The sequence below is a fragment of the Euleptes europaea genome, chromosome 21, assembly GCF_029931775.1.
Source record: "Euleptes europaea isolate rEulEur1 chromosome 21, rEulEur1.hap1, whole genome shotgun sequence".
In the NCBI taxonomy this organism is placed as follows: domain Eukaryota; kingdom Metazoa; phylum Chordata; class Lepidosauria; order Squamata; family Sphaerodactylidae; genus Euleptes; species Euleptes europaea.
Window position 1 is genome coordinate 19,489,656 of NC_079332.1, and position 12,366 is coordinate 19,502,021.

The window sequence follows — 12,366 nt, forward strand, 5'->3', positions numbered from 1 at the left end:
TCCAGGCCTCACCTGGAGAGGAGCAGCACGGCCGCCCCCACGCCCCGCTCTGGGCCTGCCGGGCGGCGCCGAACCCGAACCCTCTTCCCCCCCTACCCAGGCAGCCGGCCCCCCGCCTCCGGCCCAGCCAGGGGCACCGAGCCTCACGCCGCCCTCATGGCCCCTTCCTCACTGCCGCCGCCGCCGCCGCCTGAACCGTTGCCTTGGTTACCGCTGAGGCGGCAGGACGCGCGCGGGGCGCCTGCTGCTGACGCGCTTCCGGCGGCGGCGGCGGCGGCGCACTTCCGGGGCGCCGAGTCCAGGCGCCTGCGCCGCGTCGTGTGGTGCCGCCGCCGCCGCCGCCGCCGCTTGCGATGGAGGCTCTGTGGGCCGCGCTGGACGAGGTGGCGCTGGAGGGGCTGGAGGGGCTGACGCCGGGCGCCCTGTGGGAGCGGCTGGCCGGCCGCGTCCCGCCCTTCCCGCTGCCCCTCGAGCCCGCCGCCCGGCAGCTCCTCTGGGCCACGCTGGCCGCCCAGCCCCAGCTCCGCTTCCACCTCCTCCCCCGGCCCCGGCCCCCGCTGCGCCTCTTCGACCGGTGAGGGGGCGGCCAGGGGGGGCCTCGCCTGTCTGTAGGGCTGCCAACCACCCCCCCCACCCCCCACCCCCCACCCCGGCTACGTCGATTGCTTGTTTGTTTTATGCGTTTATTTGAAACGTTTGTTCCACTCCCCCTGGAGAAAATGGTGGTTGCTTTGGAAGGAGGGCTGTAGGGCACTATACCCTGCCGAGGTCTCTCCCTCCCCTAACCCCCTCCCCCTCCCAAGCTCCACCCTCAAATCTCCAGATGTTTCTAAATCAGCAGTTAGCAACGCTCGTTTCTAGTCCTCTTGAGGCACCGGCCAGTCCCAGGGGCCGGCTCCCTTCCTCCAAGGAGCTCTGCCTGGAATTGGCGCGTCGCCTTTCTCTGAGAGCTTCCGGGTTGAGCACCAGTTTGCCCCCGGGTCTTCTGGTCTCAGGCCTGCTCAGTACACCGCCCTGGCCTTAGCGCCTTCAGGCTGGGCATGTTAAGTGGACTCTTCCATTCTGCACAAATGTCAGGCTGCACTTCGCTTAAACAGCAAAAAAAACCCCTATAGATTCCAGTCATGCTGGCTCAGAAGTCCTCACACCCTACGTGTTGTTTCAGGTATGAAGAAATTGACCTTGAAACGGGCATATTGGAGACCAAGAGAGATCCCATTCCTGTTGATGACATTTATCCCGTGCACATGGTAGTAGACGACAGCAGTGGCATCCAGGGTTCGTGCCAGTATTTTAAAGAGAGGCTGGATATAACTGATCAAATCAGGACAAAGGACATGCAGGCCTGCTGCACTTACACAGAGGCTTATGACAAGTGAGTAGACTGAGCTCGACTGTGAAATGTCTTGGAAGCCATACCTGCTGCATCAGGCCAAGGTCCCCCTCCCTCAGTGTTCTGTTTCCCTCGGGAGTGGCCATGTCCCCCAGGAAGCAGACAAGCAGGGCACAAAGCCAAGAGCTGTCTGCTGGCTGTTTTGCTCCCAGGCATCTGACATTTAATAGGATGCTGCCTCCTAACATGGTCACTGGCCATTGGTGGATTGAGCATTTGCAAATTTGTCTGATCCACATTTAAAGCTGCATTTTATATAGCTCAGTTATCTCTCCATTTTGTGGTGGTGAATTCCGTGGCTGTGCATTGTGTAAAGTAGAACTGTCTTCTGTCTGCCCTTGCAGTTGGCCCGTCAGCTTCACAGGGTGTCCTTGAGTTCTCATGTTATGGATGAGGGAGAGAAAGCTCTCTCTCCCTCTCTCCCTTATCCAAATCATTTTGTATTCTGGCATCTGAGCATAGTGTTTGGTGCCACTTGTGCTTGCTAGATTTTCTGATTGTGTACTTCCCATTAATAAAGATGCCTGTGTTTTGCAATATATACATGTCTCATGCTCATTTTCTACAATGCCAAAAAGCCCTGTTACTTTGTCAAAATTATGCCCTAGTATTTGTGTGTACACAATCCTCAGGCTGTAAAACCAACCCAACCTGCATCTCCTTTTAGAAAATGCCTGCAAGAAGCAGAAGGGAGGGTTTCCCCCAGAGTCCGTCAGCCTCCTTCAGGAGTCCAGCCAGCAACTTTTATTGCCTCTTATTCTTGCTGTGCAGATGGGGAGAGCAGTTACTCATTGTTGCCTCCCAGGCTCTGCGGCACAGAGCACTGATCGGATGGGAAGGGGACCCGGATCTAAAGCTTCCTGACTTCTCCTACTGTATTTTGGAGCGGCTCGGGCGCGCTCGATGGCAAGGGGAGCTTCAACGGGACCTCAGCGTGGCTTTCAAGTAAGTGAGAAGGCTTCTGTGTGTTGCTAGGCAGTGATGCTAAGGGCCTGGTGCCTTGCTGCCATTTTTGTGATCCAGCTGTGGGGTGCGTGATTTGTGCTGCCAGGGGGAGGGGGCATTAGCAGTTGCTTTTCACTGGGTAGGAGGGAACCTGCAGGCTGTTGCTTTGGCTTGCCGGCTTCTATGGCTTCTTGCAGGTTGTCTCTGGGATATATTCTGCCGTCTCCCTAAACTCCTCTGTCTTCTCACTTTGATGTTTCTATTATGGGGCTGCTGAGCTGTAGAGAAGCCAAATGCCTATGCCCTTGGGGAGATGCCAAAACTTTAACCATAGTCATACCACAACAGGTGTGTTTGAGTGCGTATATGTGGCGATGTTTAAATAATTGGGAACCACTTGCACATGCAGCAAGAAATAAATAAATTTTGCTTGCTGATGTCAGCATGTTTCACCAGGAGAAGGAGACATGTTAGAGAAGCCAGGATATGTCTCAAGTCTGGCTTAAGACCTCAGTTCGATTCCCGTTGCAATTAGCCTCATCACATCAGAGAGGCATGTTTTGGGAATGCCTTTCTTGACCTTTTTACTTTTGCGCTGTTTGCTATAAGAGAACAAACTCTGTCATTCCAGAGTGGATGCCGGGAAACTTCACTACCACCGCCGGGTGCTGGACAGGAACAGGCTCATCTCCATGCAGTCCCACGTGATCCGGCTGCCCTCTGGGGCCCAGCAGCACTCCATCCTGCTGCTCCTGACCCGCTTTCACATTGACAGGTGTGGGCCAGACCGGGGAAGGCCCATCTCCAGTTTTTGCAGCCAGTGGCCAGCAGCTCTGTGTTCTTCTCGCCCGTTACCTGTTTTAGTGCATCGCTAATCGCTTGCAGGATTGGCAAGTGAAGGGCTTTGCTTTGCTATTTCTCTTGGAGAGCTTGGCAGTTCGTGTGGTGTTTACTCGCTCTTGCCTCTTCTTGGGTTTTAGGAGGAGCAAATATGATATCCTTATGGAGAAGCTCTCTGGTATGCTGAGCGGTCGGCCAGGACAGATGGAGATCTTGGGGAACATTCGGGAGGAGCTGGTGAGCCCCCCGCTCCTTTTCCGTTTGCTCTGTCTCATAGATGGCTTTCAAAGCAGCTTAGGCAGATTCCTGGAGGAGAGGTCCGTCAGTGGCTACTGGCCATTGCGACTAAAGGGAACCTCCACAATGCAGAAGCAGCAAACCTCTGAATCCCGGTGCGAGGAGACAGGAGCAGGAGAAGGCCCTGTTTGCAACTGGTTGGCTGCCGTGTCAGGCTCTGCTCAACTGTAGCGCCTGGCCCTGGAGCATTTGTCTGCCAGAAGGAAAATTAACTGTCCCACCCCTTTCATTCAGCTGTTGCTGAATGGAGCTTAAAGATGCCACAGAATCCAGAGGTGTCTGGAAACTTGAGAACGTGTCGGGCTGGAGGCCTTGAGGGAGAGACTCTGGTGCCGTGGAATGGAAGAGGCTCTCTGTAAGCACAGCTGATGGTCAGCCTTACCTTGGGCCCTGTGGTGCAGCTCCTCAGGAGCAAGCAGCAGGACGGGGCACGGGGTGTGCGCGTGCACTTGTGAGGCCATCTGATAAAGCCCGGGGACAAGATGCTCCGGGGACAGCGGAACAGGTTGAGAGGCTGAAGCCTGGAGTGGGGAGAAACCCGGCCGAGCACCGACGGATGGTTCTGTGGATATTTTGCCCGCTGTTCATCCCTGAGAGGCAGCCATTTGGGCAGGAGGGTAAAACCGCTCCATTTGCCTGTCTCGCTGTGCTTGCAGGGTCTCTGCGAGAAAACATTCAAACGTCTCTATCAGTATATGCTGAACGCTGGCTTGGGCAAGATCGTGTCCGTCCCGTTGCAGAACATGCGCCCCGAAGGGGGTCCCTTCAAGACCAAGAGGGGTAAGGAGGGGGCCGTTCGGGAACTGAGGTGGGGTAGGGAAACCTGCCCTGGGGGGTGTCCTCTCCTGGAGGATGAGAGATGAATAAGGTTTTATATTGTACAGATATGGTGATTTTTAATATATGCAATACTGCAATTTCTCATCAAAGCTAAACTTTACTGCGTTAACACGAAATGCTTAATCAGCATATACAGATCGGCGTATTTAGGAGAATTTAACGTACAGATGCCTCAGTTTGCTACAAGTTAAACTGTAAATACATTCTGTACAAAAGAGAGAGCGAGTTGCAGACCGGCACCCCTGTCCTACATTTAGCATTTACGTATTAGTTTTTGCCGTTGAGAAGTAAGGGGGGGATTAAAAATAAAAAACATACATTTTGTAGAAAAGAAAAATAATGATTATTTGGACAGAGATAAAGTTAGAATACAACTAGAAACATGTTTGGGTACGGAATTAAAAATTTATAATGTTGAAAATATCCAACTTTTCAATATTGTCTGATCATCATACACATAGCAAATAGTGGGTCAAATGGGTCACGTTTAAACAATAAACATAACATTGAAAATTTGCGGTCTGTGTCTACTATACATGTGGACTGAGTGAAGCAGCACCTTAAATGCATTGCAGCCATTCCCGAAGAGCGAGTATTTTATGGGAGGGTTTTTCTCAGAGCTCCTTGAAATTTGCTATTATTTTGTTGAAAGAACTGGGGGAAAGTCCTTGGGGAGAACAAGTGTTCTTTCCTGGGCCTTCCTGTCTCTAAGCGACCCCTCCCCCTGCCTTCTCTTCCCTCTCTAGCAAGGGCGTCCAAAGGGGAGGGTGCTTACACGTCCCTTGGGACTCAGGCCTGCCTATCCAGCCTCCTGGGTGGGGTGGGGGCGTGCGACGTATGTGTGAGTGCCCCATCCACCAAGCACACAGAGACCGACTAGGCCCACTTGCCTGTAGCTGTTCTGCGTGCTTGGCTGCCTTGGTGCCTATGCAGTACCTGCAGGAATGTTGGGGTGGCAGCACAGATGAAGTGTGAGAGGACAGGTTCCCCCCCACGGCGGCTGCAGCATCTGGTGGGAGACGCTGTCTCCTCCAGGCTGTATGTCCACACTCCTCTGAATGCAGCCAGCCATCCGTCTGCGTGTTTTCCCTGGAGGTGTGGGTGGTGGAAAGTGCCATTAAGTCGCAGCTGTCTTATGACGACCCCCACGTTGAGAGGTGGCTTTCCGTCGCCTGCCTCTGTGGACTTCTTTGGCAGTCTCCTGTCGCAGTAGCAATAATCTCATCCCCAGTACAAGGAGACACCTGTTTGCTATGTCATCCTTTGCTTGCAGTTTTAGTTTCACTCCCATCCAAGCACTAACTAGGGCCAACCCTACTTACCTTCCAAGAGCTTCTGAAGTAGCCCGTCTGTTTTAGGGAGGTTTTTGCTTGTGAATTATTTATATAGCGTGGCCCTGCCAAAGCAAGTGGTGCCTGGTTTAACTTAGGCTGTTTTTCGGACTGCCTTGCCGCCCTCAGTGCCTGTGTGTGCTTTTGCTCCTAGGAACGGATGTCATGGTCCGTTGCCTGAAGCTCGTAAAGGAGTTCCGGAAGAAGGTGGATGACTACCACGATGACGACGATGAAGAGGTGATCACCAAGACGGTGCAGCCCATTGACGTGGTATACGAGAAGGACATGCTGACGCAGGCGTATGAGCTCAGTAGGTGGTGCGGTCGGTCAGCTTGGGGCAGGGGGGGTCCCCCTCTGTGGGGCGTGGAGAGCAGCTGCTGAGGGCTGGGATCTCTTTCAGCCACCACCAGAAACAACAGTCTGGCCGCGTTTCATTTGGCACAAGAGGTCTCAGGTGCTTCTGTTGAGGCGTGGCCACGGGTGACATTGAGGCGACTTCACTATCCTTGGGGGGAATGATCGTTTTAGCCTCTGACTCGGCCTTGGCTTCTGAGGCCCACAAGGAGCCTGGTCACCAGACTAAGAAATGTGCACATTTTATGTAAATAGCATGTTTTGTTGACTGAGGTGGAAAATAATTGAACAGACAGTGGCTTTGTTTGCACTTCTCTGTTCTTTCCAGAGACAAAAAAAATGGGCTGTTTCTGTTTGGTGATCATGCTTCCCAAGACTGAGTCTGTTTTAGATCAGGGTGGCATCCAGTATAGACCCAATGTAGATCTCTGTTGTCCTTCTTCTCCGCAGTAGAAAGCTGGGGGACCAAAGGTATTTCCCAAGCTGAGCTTCGAGCTGCTATGAACGTGGGGAAGCTCGAGGCACGGATGTTGTGCCGCCTCTTGGAGCGGTACAAAGTGATCAAGGTAGCGTTGGTCGTGCCGATACCTCCCACGGACCTCCACCGCTGGTCCTTGTACAAACTCTGAAAGGGGTTCATCGGCAATGATCCCTTGTCTTGATTCGTGCTTAGGGGTTCATGGAGGACGAAGGCAGGCAGCGGACAACCAAGTACATCACCTGCACCTTTGCGGAAGAGAGCGACCTGAGCCGGCAGTTTGAGCGTGAGAAGGCCCGGAGCGAGCAGCTGGCCTTGGCTAGCACTTCTGCAGCCCAGGAAGACTCCTTGCCTGGGGAGGAGTTCTCGCCCGGGGAGGAGGAGACACTGCTCTCTGAATTGGTGAATGAGGAGGAGGAAGAGGAGGAGGAGAAAGATGGCGTGGGGGCAAGGAAGGCTGGCGTGGGGCCGCGGCTGAGGCTTCCTTTTCAAGGAGGCCTGTGCCAGGCAACCCCAACCAAAGGTGCGGTGTGGGCTTTGTCGGGTAAGGGGTGCTTGTTCTCTGTGCGGGCACTGCAAGTGGCACATCTGCGTTCAGTGGCTCTTAGGGCCCTGACTTGCCTGTGCTTTGGGCTTCTTCCCTATTGTGCTTGGCTGTCTTTCCGTATCAGTGTGGCTTCTGGAGCCTCTTTGGTTGCCAGGCCCTCCTCCGTATTGTTGTGCGGCTGCTCTCCCTGACCTGGGTTGCCAGGGCGGGGCGGGCAACTGGTTGTGCGGCATGGTGGAAGTTGTCTGACTTAGTGACAGTGGAATTGGGTCTGAAATAAGGCACTTAACAGCTGGAGGGCTGCCAGCACCCCTGTGGAGCAATGCAGGGACCTGCCCCTCGGACTTGCGTTTAGCTGGCTTCGGAGGGCCAAATCCAGTTCTGCAGTCTTGGCAAGCATCCTGTTCCAAAGGAAGAGGCTACTGTAGCTGAACTTAGGGAGAGGCTGTGGCTCAGTGGTAGAGCCTCTGCTTGGCATGCAGAAGGTCCCAGGTTCAATCCCCGGCATCTCCAGTTAAAGGGACTAGGCAAGTAGGTGGTGTGAAAGACCTCTGCCTGAGACCGTGGAGATCTGCTACCAGTCTGAGTAGACAATACTGACTTGGATGGACCCAGGGCGGACCAGTAGGGCACACGTATTTCTTCAGTTCAGGTTATTTACAGTTATTTAACCAGCAAATATCAGTAAAAAATTACAATTTTAAAACTCCATCTGAGGATCTCCGTATCTTATTGGCTATATAACAGAACTTTGCTACTGAATAAGACGTAAAAGCATCTTTATCTTCTAATAAAAATTTAACAATAAAATCATCCGAATAGATAACTTCCCTAAATTTTCTGGTTAACACAGGTAAAATCAACTTATTTCTAACCTGATAAAATCCACGGTGTAGTAAAATACGTACACGTATTTCTTGTCCTAGCCAGGAAATCGGCAGCTCCAGCGACCCTGGGCAGGATGCGGCCTCCGTTGCACTCCCCAGGATACCCAGAAGAGCTTCCTGAACACTCTGCAGATGATGATTCTGCTTCAGATATGCTGAAGCAAGAAACCACTCTCTCCTCATGCGCCCACTCTGCAGATGACGCCGGGGACGTGGTGGTGGTTGAGGAAGTGAGGCTTGAAACCCCCAAAGTAAGAGGCTTGGGTTCAAATCACTTTCACTATTACTGTGCATGTTTGGTACAGTTGAGTGGGCGGGGCTCTTGAGGTCTCTAGAGGTATCCAGTGAGGGTGATGGGTGGTAGATTCAGGACAGATGTAAGGAAATTCTTCTTTGTACAATGAGTGATTAACATGTGGAATTTTCTGCCAGGGGATGTAGGGATGGCCACGGGCACAGGTGGCTTTAAAAGGGGATTAGACAGATTCATGGCGGAGAGGTCTGTTGGTGGCTACTGGACAAGATGACTCCAGAGTTAGTCAGCCTCTGAATCCTAGTGCCAGGAAGCCAACAATGGGGAAGGCCTCGGCCTCTATGCCTTGTTGTGGGCCCTCCAGAATAACTGGTTGGCCACCATGTGAGACGGAATGCTGGACTCGATGGACCCTCACTGGTCTGATCTGGCAGGGCTCCTTTGAGGTTCTGAGTGTCACTTAGAGGAGGGCAGGGAGCTGTTCCTGTTGGCAACGGAGGAGAGGACTCGCAATAATGGAGATAAATTGTGGGTGGAAAGGTACCAGCTGCATATTAGGAATTTTTTTTTATAGTAAGAGTTGTTTGACACTGGAATCAGCTACCTAGGGAGATGGTGAGCTCCCCCTCACTGGCAGTCTTTAAGCAGAGGCTGGACAAGCACTTGTCAGGGATGCTGTAGGCCAGAGGTTCCCAAATTGTGCACCAAGGAGCACTTGGTGCTCCGCAAAACATCTCCTAGTGCTCCATGAAGAGATTGGAAAGAAAAATACTACTGTCATTCAGTTTAGTATATAGGTGCTAGGTGAAAATTAGTGCTCCATGATGAATTTCTCTCCTGAAAAGTGCTCCATGACTCAAAAAGTTTGGGAAACTCTGCTCTAGGCTCATCCTTCATTGAGCAGGGGGTTGGAATAGATGGCCTGTATGGCCCCTTCAAACTCTATGATTCTGTGATCAGGGAAATGCCTTGGCCTCTATGCCCTGTTGTTGGTCCTGCAGAGGAACTGGTTGGCCACCGTGTGAGACGGGATGCAGGACTAGATGGACCCTCACTCGATTGACCCAGCAGGGCTCTTCTGATGTTCTAATGAGGGGAAAGCCTCACCCTCTATGCCCTGTTGCTAGCCCTCCAGAGGAACTGGCGCTGGGGAATCCTCTTCTTGGTCTGGGGTGGCACAGTAATTACTGAGAAATAGAAACTGTCCTGGACCCTGGAAGCGGCATGCTTTGCTTCACCATGCCTCTCTTGCAGGTAGCAGGAGGGAATAAAGTACAGGTGTGCTTAGGGGAAAGGCTGCCTCGCTGCCCCCTCCAACGTGGCAAGAGTTGGTAGGTGGCATAGCTTCCACTGCCCACCCTGGGCCAGTGGAGGAAAGGTGGGCTAAAAAGGCTTGGAGGTGAACGTGAAGCGCCTGGACCTTCAGGATGATGCTGTTGCAGCCATCTTGTTTGTGGGCCTCCAAGCGGTAGTTGGTTGCCCGCTGTGTCAGCCGAGTGCTGGCCTAGATGGGCCTGTGGTGGGATCCATCAGGGCTCTTCTTACTGCTGCCTTCTGTGTTCCTGTGCCTCCTTCCCCTTGTCTGGCACGGGGCTTGTCTCAACAACTCTGTGCCAGGTTTTCTCTTAGGAGCATTTTTCTCGCCCTCTGCCAGAAGACCTGGGATGACAGAAGGAAGGAGAAGCGCCCTCGGGCCTCGGCAACTGAGCGCTCGCATGAGACCTACCGCCTCCTGAAGCGGCGCAACCTCATCATTGAGGCGGTCCAAAACCTCCGCTTGATTGAGAGCTTGTTTGTGTAAGTGGGGGAAGGGAGGTCCATGGGTGCTGCTCTGGTCCCAGACTGCTGGCTGGCTAAGCAGAGCGAGTGAAGCGGGCTTCTCCGAGGTGGCATCCTGCCAGCCTGGCTCTGAGGGTCGCTCTGGCCTGTCTTGTGGGCCTGGGGCCCTGGCTGGGGTTTGGCATCTATCCTTCTCCCGGAGCATCCCCCATCGACTGTGACAGTGGTAGGCTGGAGCCAAGGGCCAGTGGGGTCCGTGCAGTGCCCTGGAGCGCTCTGGAGCCTAAACGGCCGCTGGTGTCCCCAGTGCCGTTTCCCCCTGAGTCTTGGCTAGAAACTGCCAAGGGGCTTTTGAGCTCCTGGGGCCTGCTCTCGCCTCCTGTTGATACCCCAGCCAGCTGTTGGCGGCGTGCAGCTGATGTCCTGGGGTCCTTGTGTTGCCCTCCCTCCCCCTTCCTTCCTTCCTCCCTCCCTCCCTCTCCTGGGCTGCTTCTCTTTGCCTGTCGCCCATTTGGGGCCCGTCTGTTCCACTCAGTGGGACTTTCAGCCCTTGAGCTACAGAGAAGCGTCCTGTGTTGTAGGCTCCAGAAGATGGTCATGGATCAAGAGAAGCAGGAAGGGGTCTCCACGCGGTGCTGCAAGAAATCCATCATACGCTTAGTGCAGCGGCTCTCCCAGGAAGGGCTGCTGCGCCTGTACCGCACCACCGTCATCCAGGATGGGGTCAGCAAAAAGGTGATCTGGCCCTCAGAGGCTTCCCAGCCAAGACTCTCCCTCATTAGTAGTAGTAGTAGTAGTAGTAATCTTTTATTTATACTCCGTCCTCCCCGACCAAGCTGGGCTTAGGGAAGCTGCCATCATAGTCAAAATACAATAAATATCAATTGGTTCTTGTAGGTTATCCGGGCTGTGTGACCGTGGTCTTGGTATTTTCTTTCCTGACATTTCGCCAGCAGCTGTGGCAGGCATCTTCAGAGGAGTAACACTGAAGGACAGTGTCTCTCAGTGTCAAGGGTGTAGGAAGAGTAATATATAGTCAAAAAGAGGTTGGGTTTGAGCTGAGTCATTGTCCTGCAAAAAGTATCAAAGGTACTGTGCTAATCATTGTCCTGTAAGTATCAAGATAATGTGCTAATGAGGGTGTGGTATGTTAATATGGAACCATTGTATCCTGAAATGATCTGTTAACATGTGGAATCCACAACTAATCCACATGGCTATTGTGGACTTCGTTAGTCTGTTCTGGAGGCTTCCATCCAAACATTCAGTTTACCATGGAAAAGGAAATTGAGGGTAAACTCCCATTTCTTGATACCCTTGTCATCCATAAAACAAACTTTCAATTAGGTCACAAGGTCTACCGGAAACCAACTCACACAGATCGCTACTTACACAAAAACTCCAACCACCCCCCCCCCGACAGAAAAGAGGAATAATCAAAACATTAATGGACCGTGCAAGATGCAGTTTCTCAAGGAAGAAAGTAATCATCTAAATCACGCACTGCTAGCAAACGGCTATTCCAGAAATGAAATCAGAAGGGCCATTAAACCAAACAAAAATCAGAAAACAGGAAAAACAGTCTCCCATAGGAAAGGTATTCTTGCCATTTATTAAAGGAGTCACTGATAGGATGGAGAAACTTTTGAAAAAACATAACCTACAAATAGTGTTTAAACCCACCAAGAAAATACAACAGATGCTTCGATCAGCAAAAGACAAAAGAGACCCCCTCACCTCTGCAGGAGTATATCGTATACCTTGCAGTTGTGGACAAGTTTACATCGGGACCACACAACGCAGCATACAAACACAGATAAAAGAACATGAAAGATGCTGCAGACTTGGTCAACCTGAGAAATCAGCAGTGGCTGAACATGGACTGACCCAAACAGGACACAGGGTCTTATTCCAAGACACTGAAATACTGGACAAGTCTACCAACTATTTTGTCAGATTGCACAGAGAAGCCATTGAAATTCATAAACATCAGCACAACTTTAACAGAAAAGAAGAGTTTAAGAATGAAAAAGGCTTGGCTTCCTGTCCTGAAAACCTCCAGACTAACAAAGACTACAGTCCACAATAGCCATGCGGATTAGCTTTGGATTCCACATGTTAACAGGTCATTTCAGGATACAATGGTTCCATATTAACATACCACACCCTCATTAGCACATTATCTTGATACTTACAGGACAATGATTAGCACAGTACCTTTGATACTTTTTGCAGGACAATGACTCAGCTCAAACCCAACCCCTTTTTGACTATATATTACTCTTCCTACACACTTGACACTGAGAGACACTGTCCTTCAGTGTTACTCCTCTGAAGATGCCTGCCACAGCTGCTGGCGAAACGTCAGGAAAGAAAATACCAAGACTACGGTCACACAGCCCGGATAACCTACAAGAAC

At 52.1% G+C, this 12,366-nt stretch overlaps 1 protein-coding gene across 1 annotated transcript in view; it reads left to right on the top strand.

The window, feature by feature from the left end:
* The first annotated feature begins 353 nt into the window (after positions 1–353).
* Positions 354–12,366, top strand: part of GTF3C1 (general transcription factor IIIC subunit 1) — a 33,841-nt gene continuing 21,828 nt past the window's right edge. Inside the window, exons 1-12 of the mRNA XM_056866248.1 lie at positions 354–574; positions 1,166–1,375; positions 2,165–2,338; positions 2,970–3,113; positions 3,319–3,415; positions 4,132–4,255; positions 5,801–5,959; positions 6,454–6,569; positions 6,677–7,004; positions 7,955–8,166; positions 9,823–9,965; positions 10,529–10,682. Coding sequence (XP_056722226.1) covers positions 354–574; positions 1,166–1,375; positions 2,165–2,338; positions 2,970–3,113; positions 3,319–3,415; positions 4,132–4,255; positions 5,801–5,959; positions 6,454–6,569; positions 6,677–7,004; positions 7,955–8,166; positions 9,823–9,965; positions 10,529–10,682 — 2,082 coding nt within the window. The remainder of the gene's footprint in view (positions 575–1,165; positions 1,376–2,164; positions 2,339–2,969; positions 3,114–3,318; positions 3,416–4,131; positions 4,256–5,800; positions 5,960–6,453; positions 6,570–6,676; positions 7,005–7,954; positions 8,167–9,822; positions 9,966–10,528; positions 10,683–12,366) is intronic.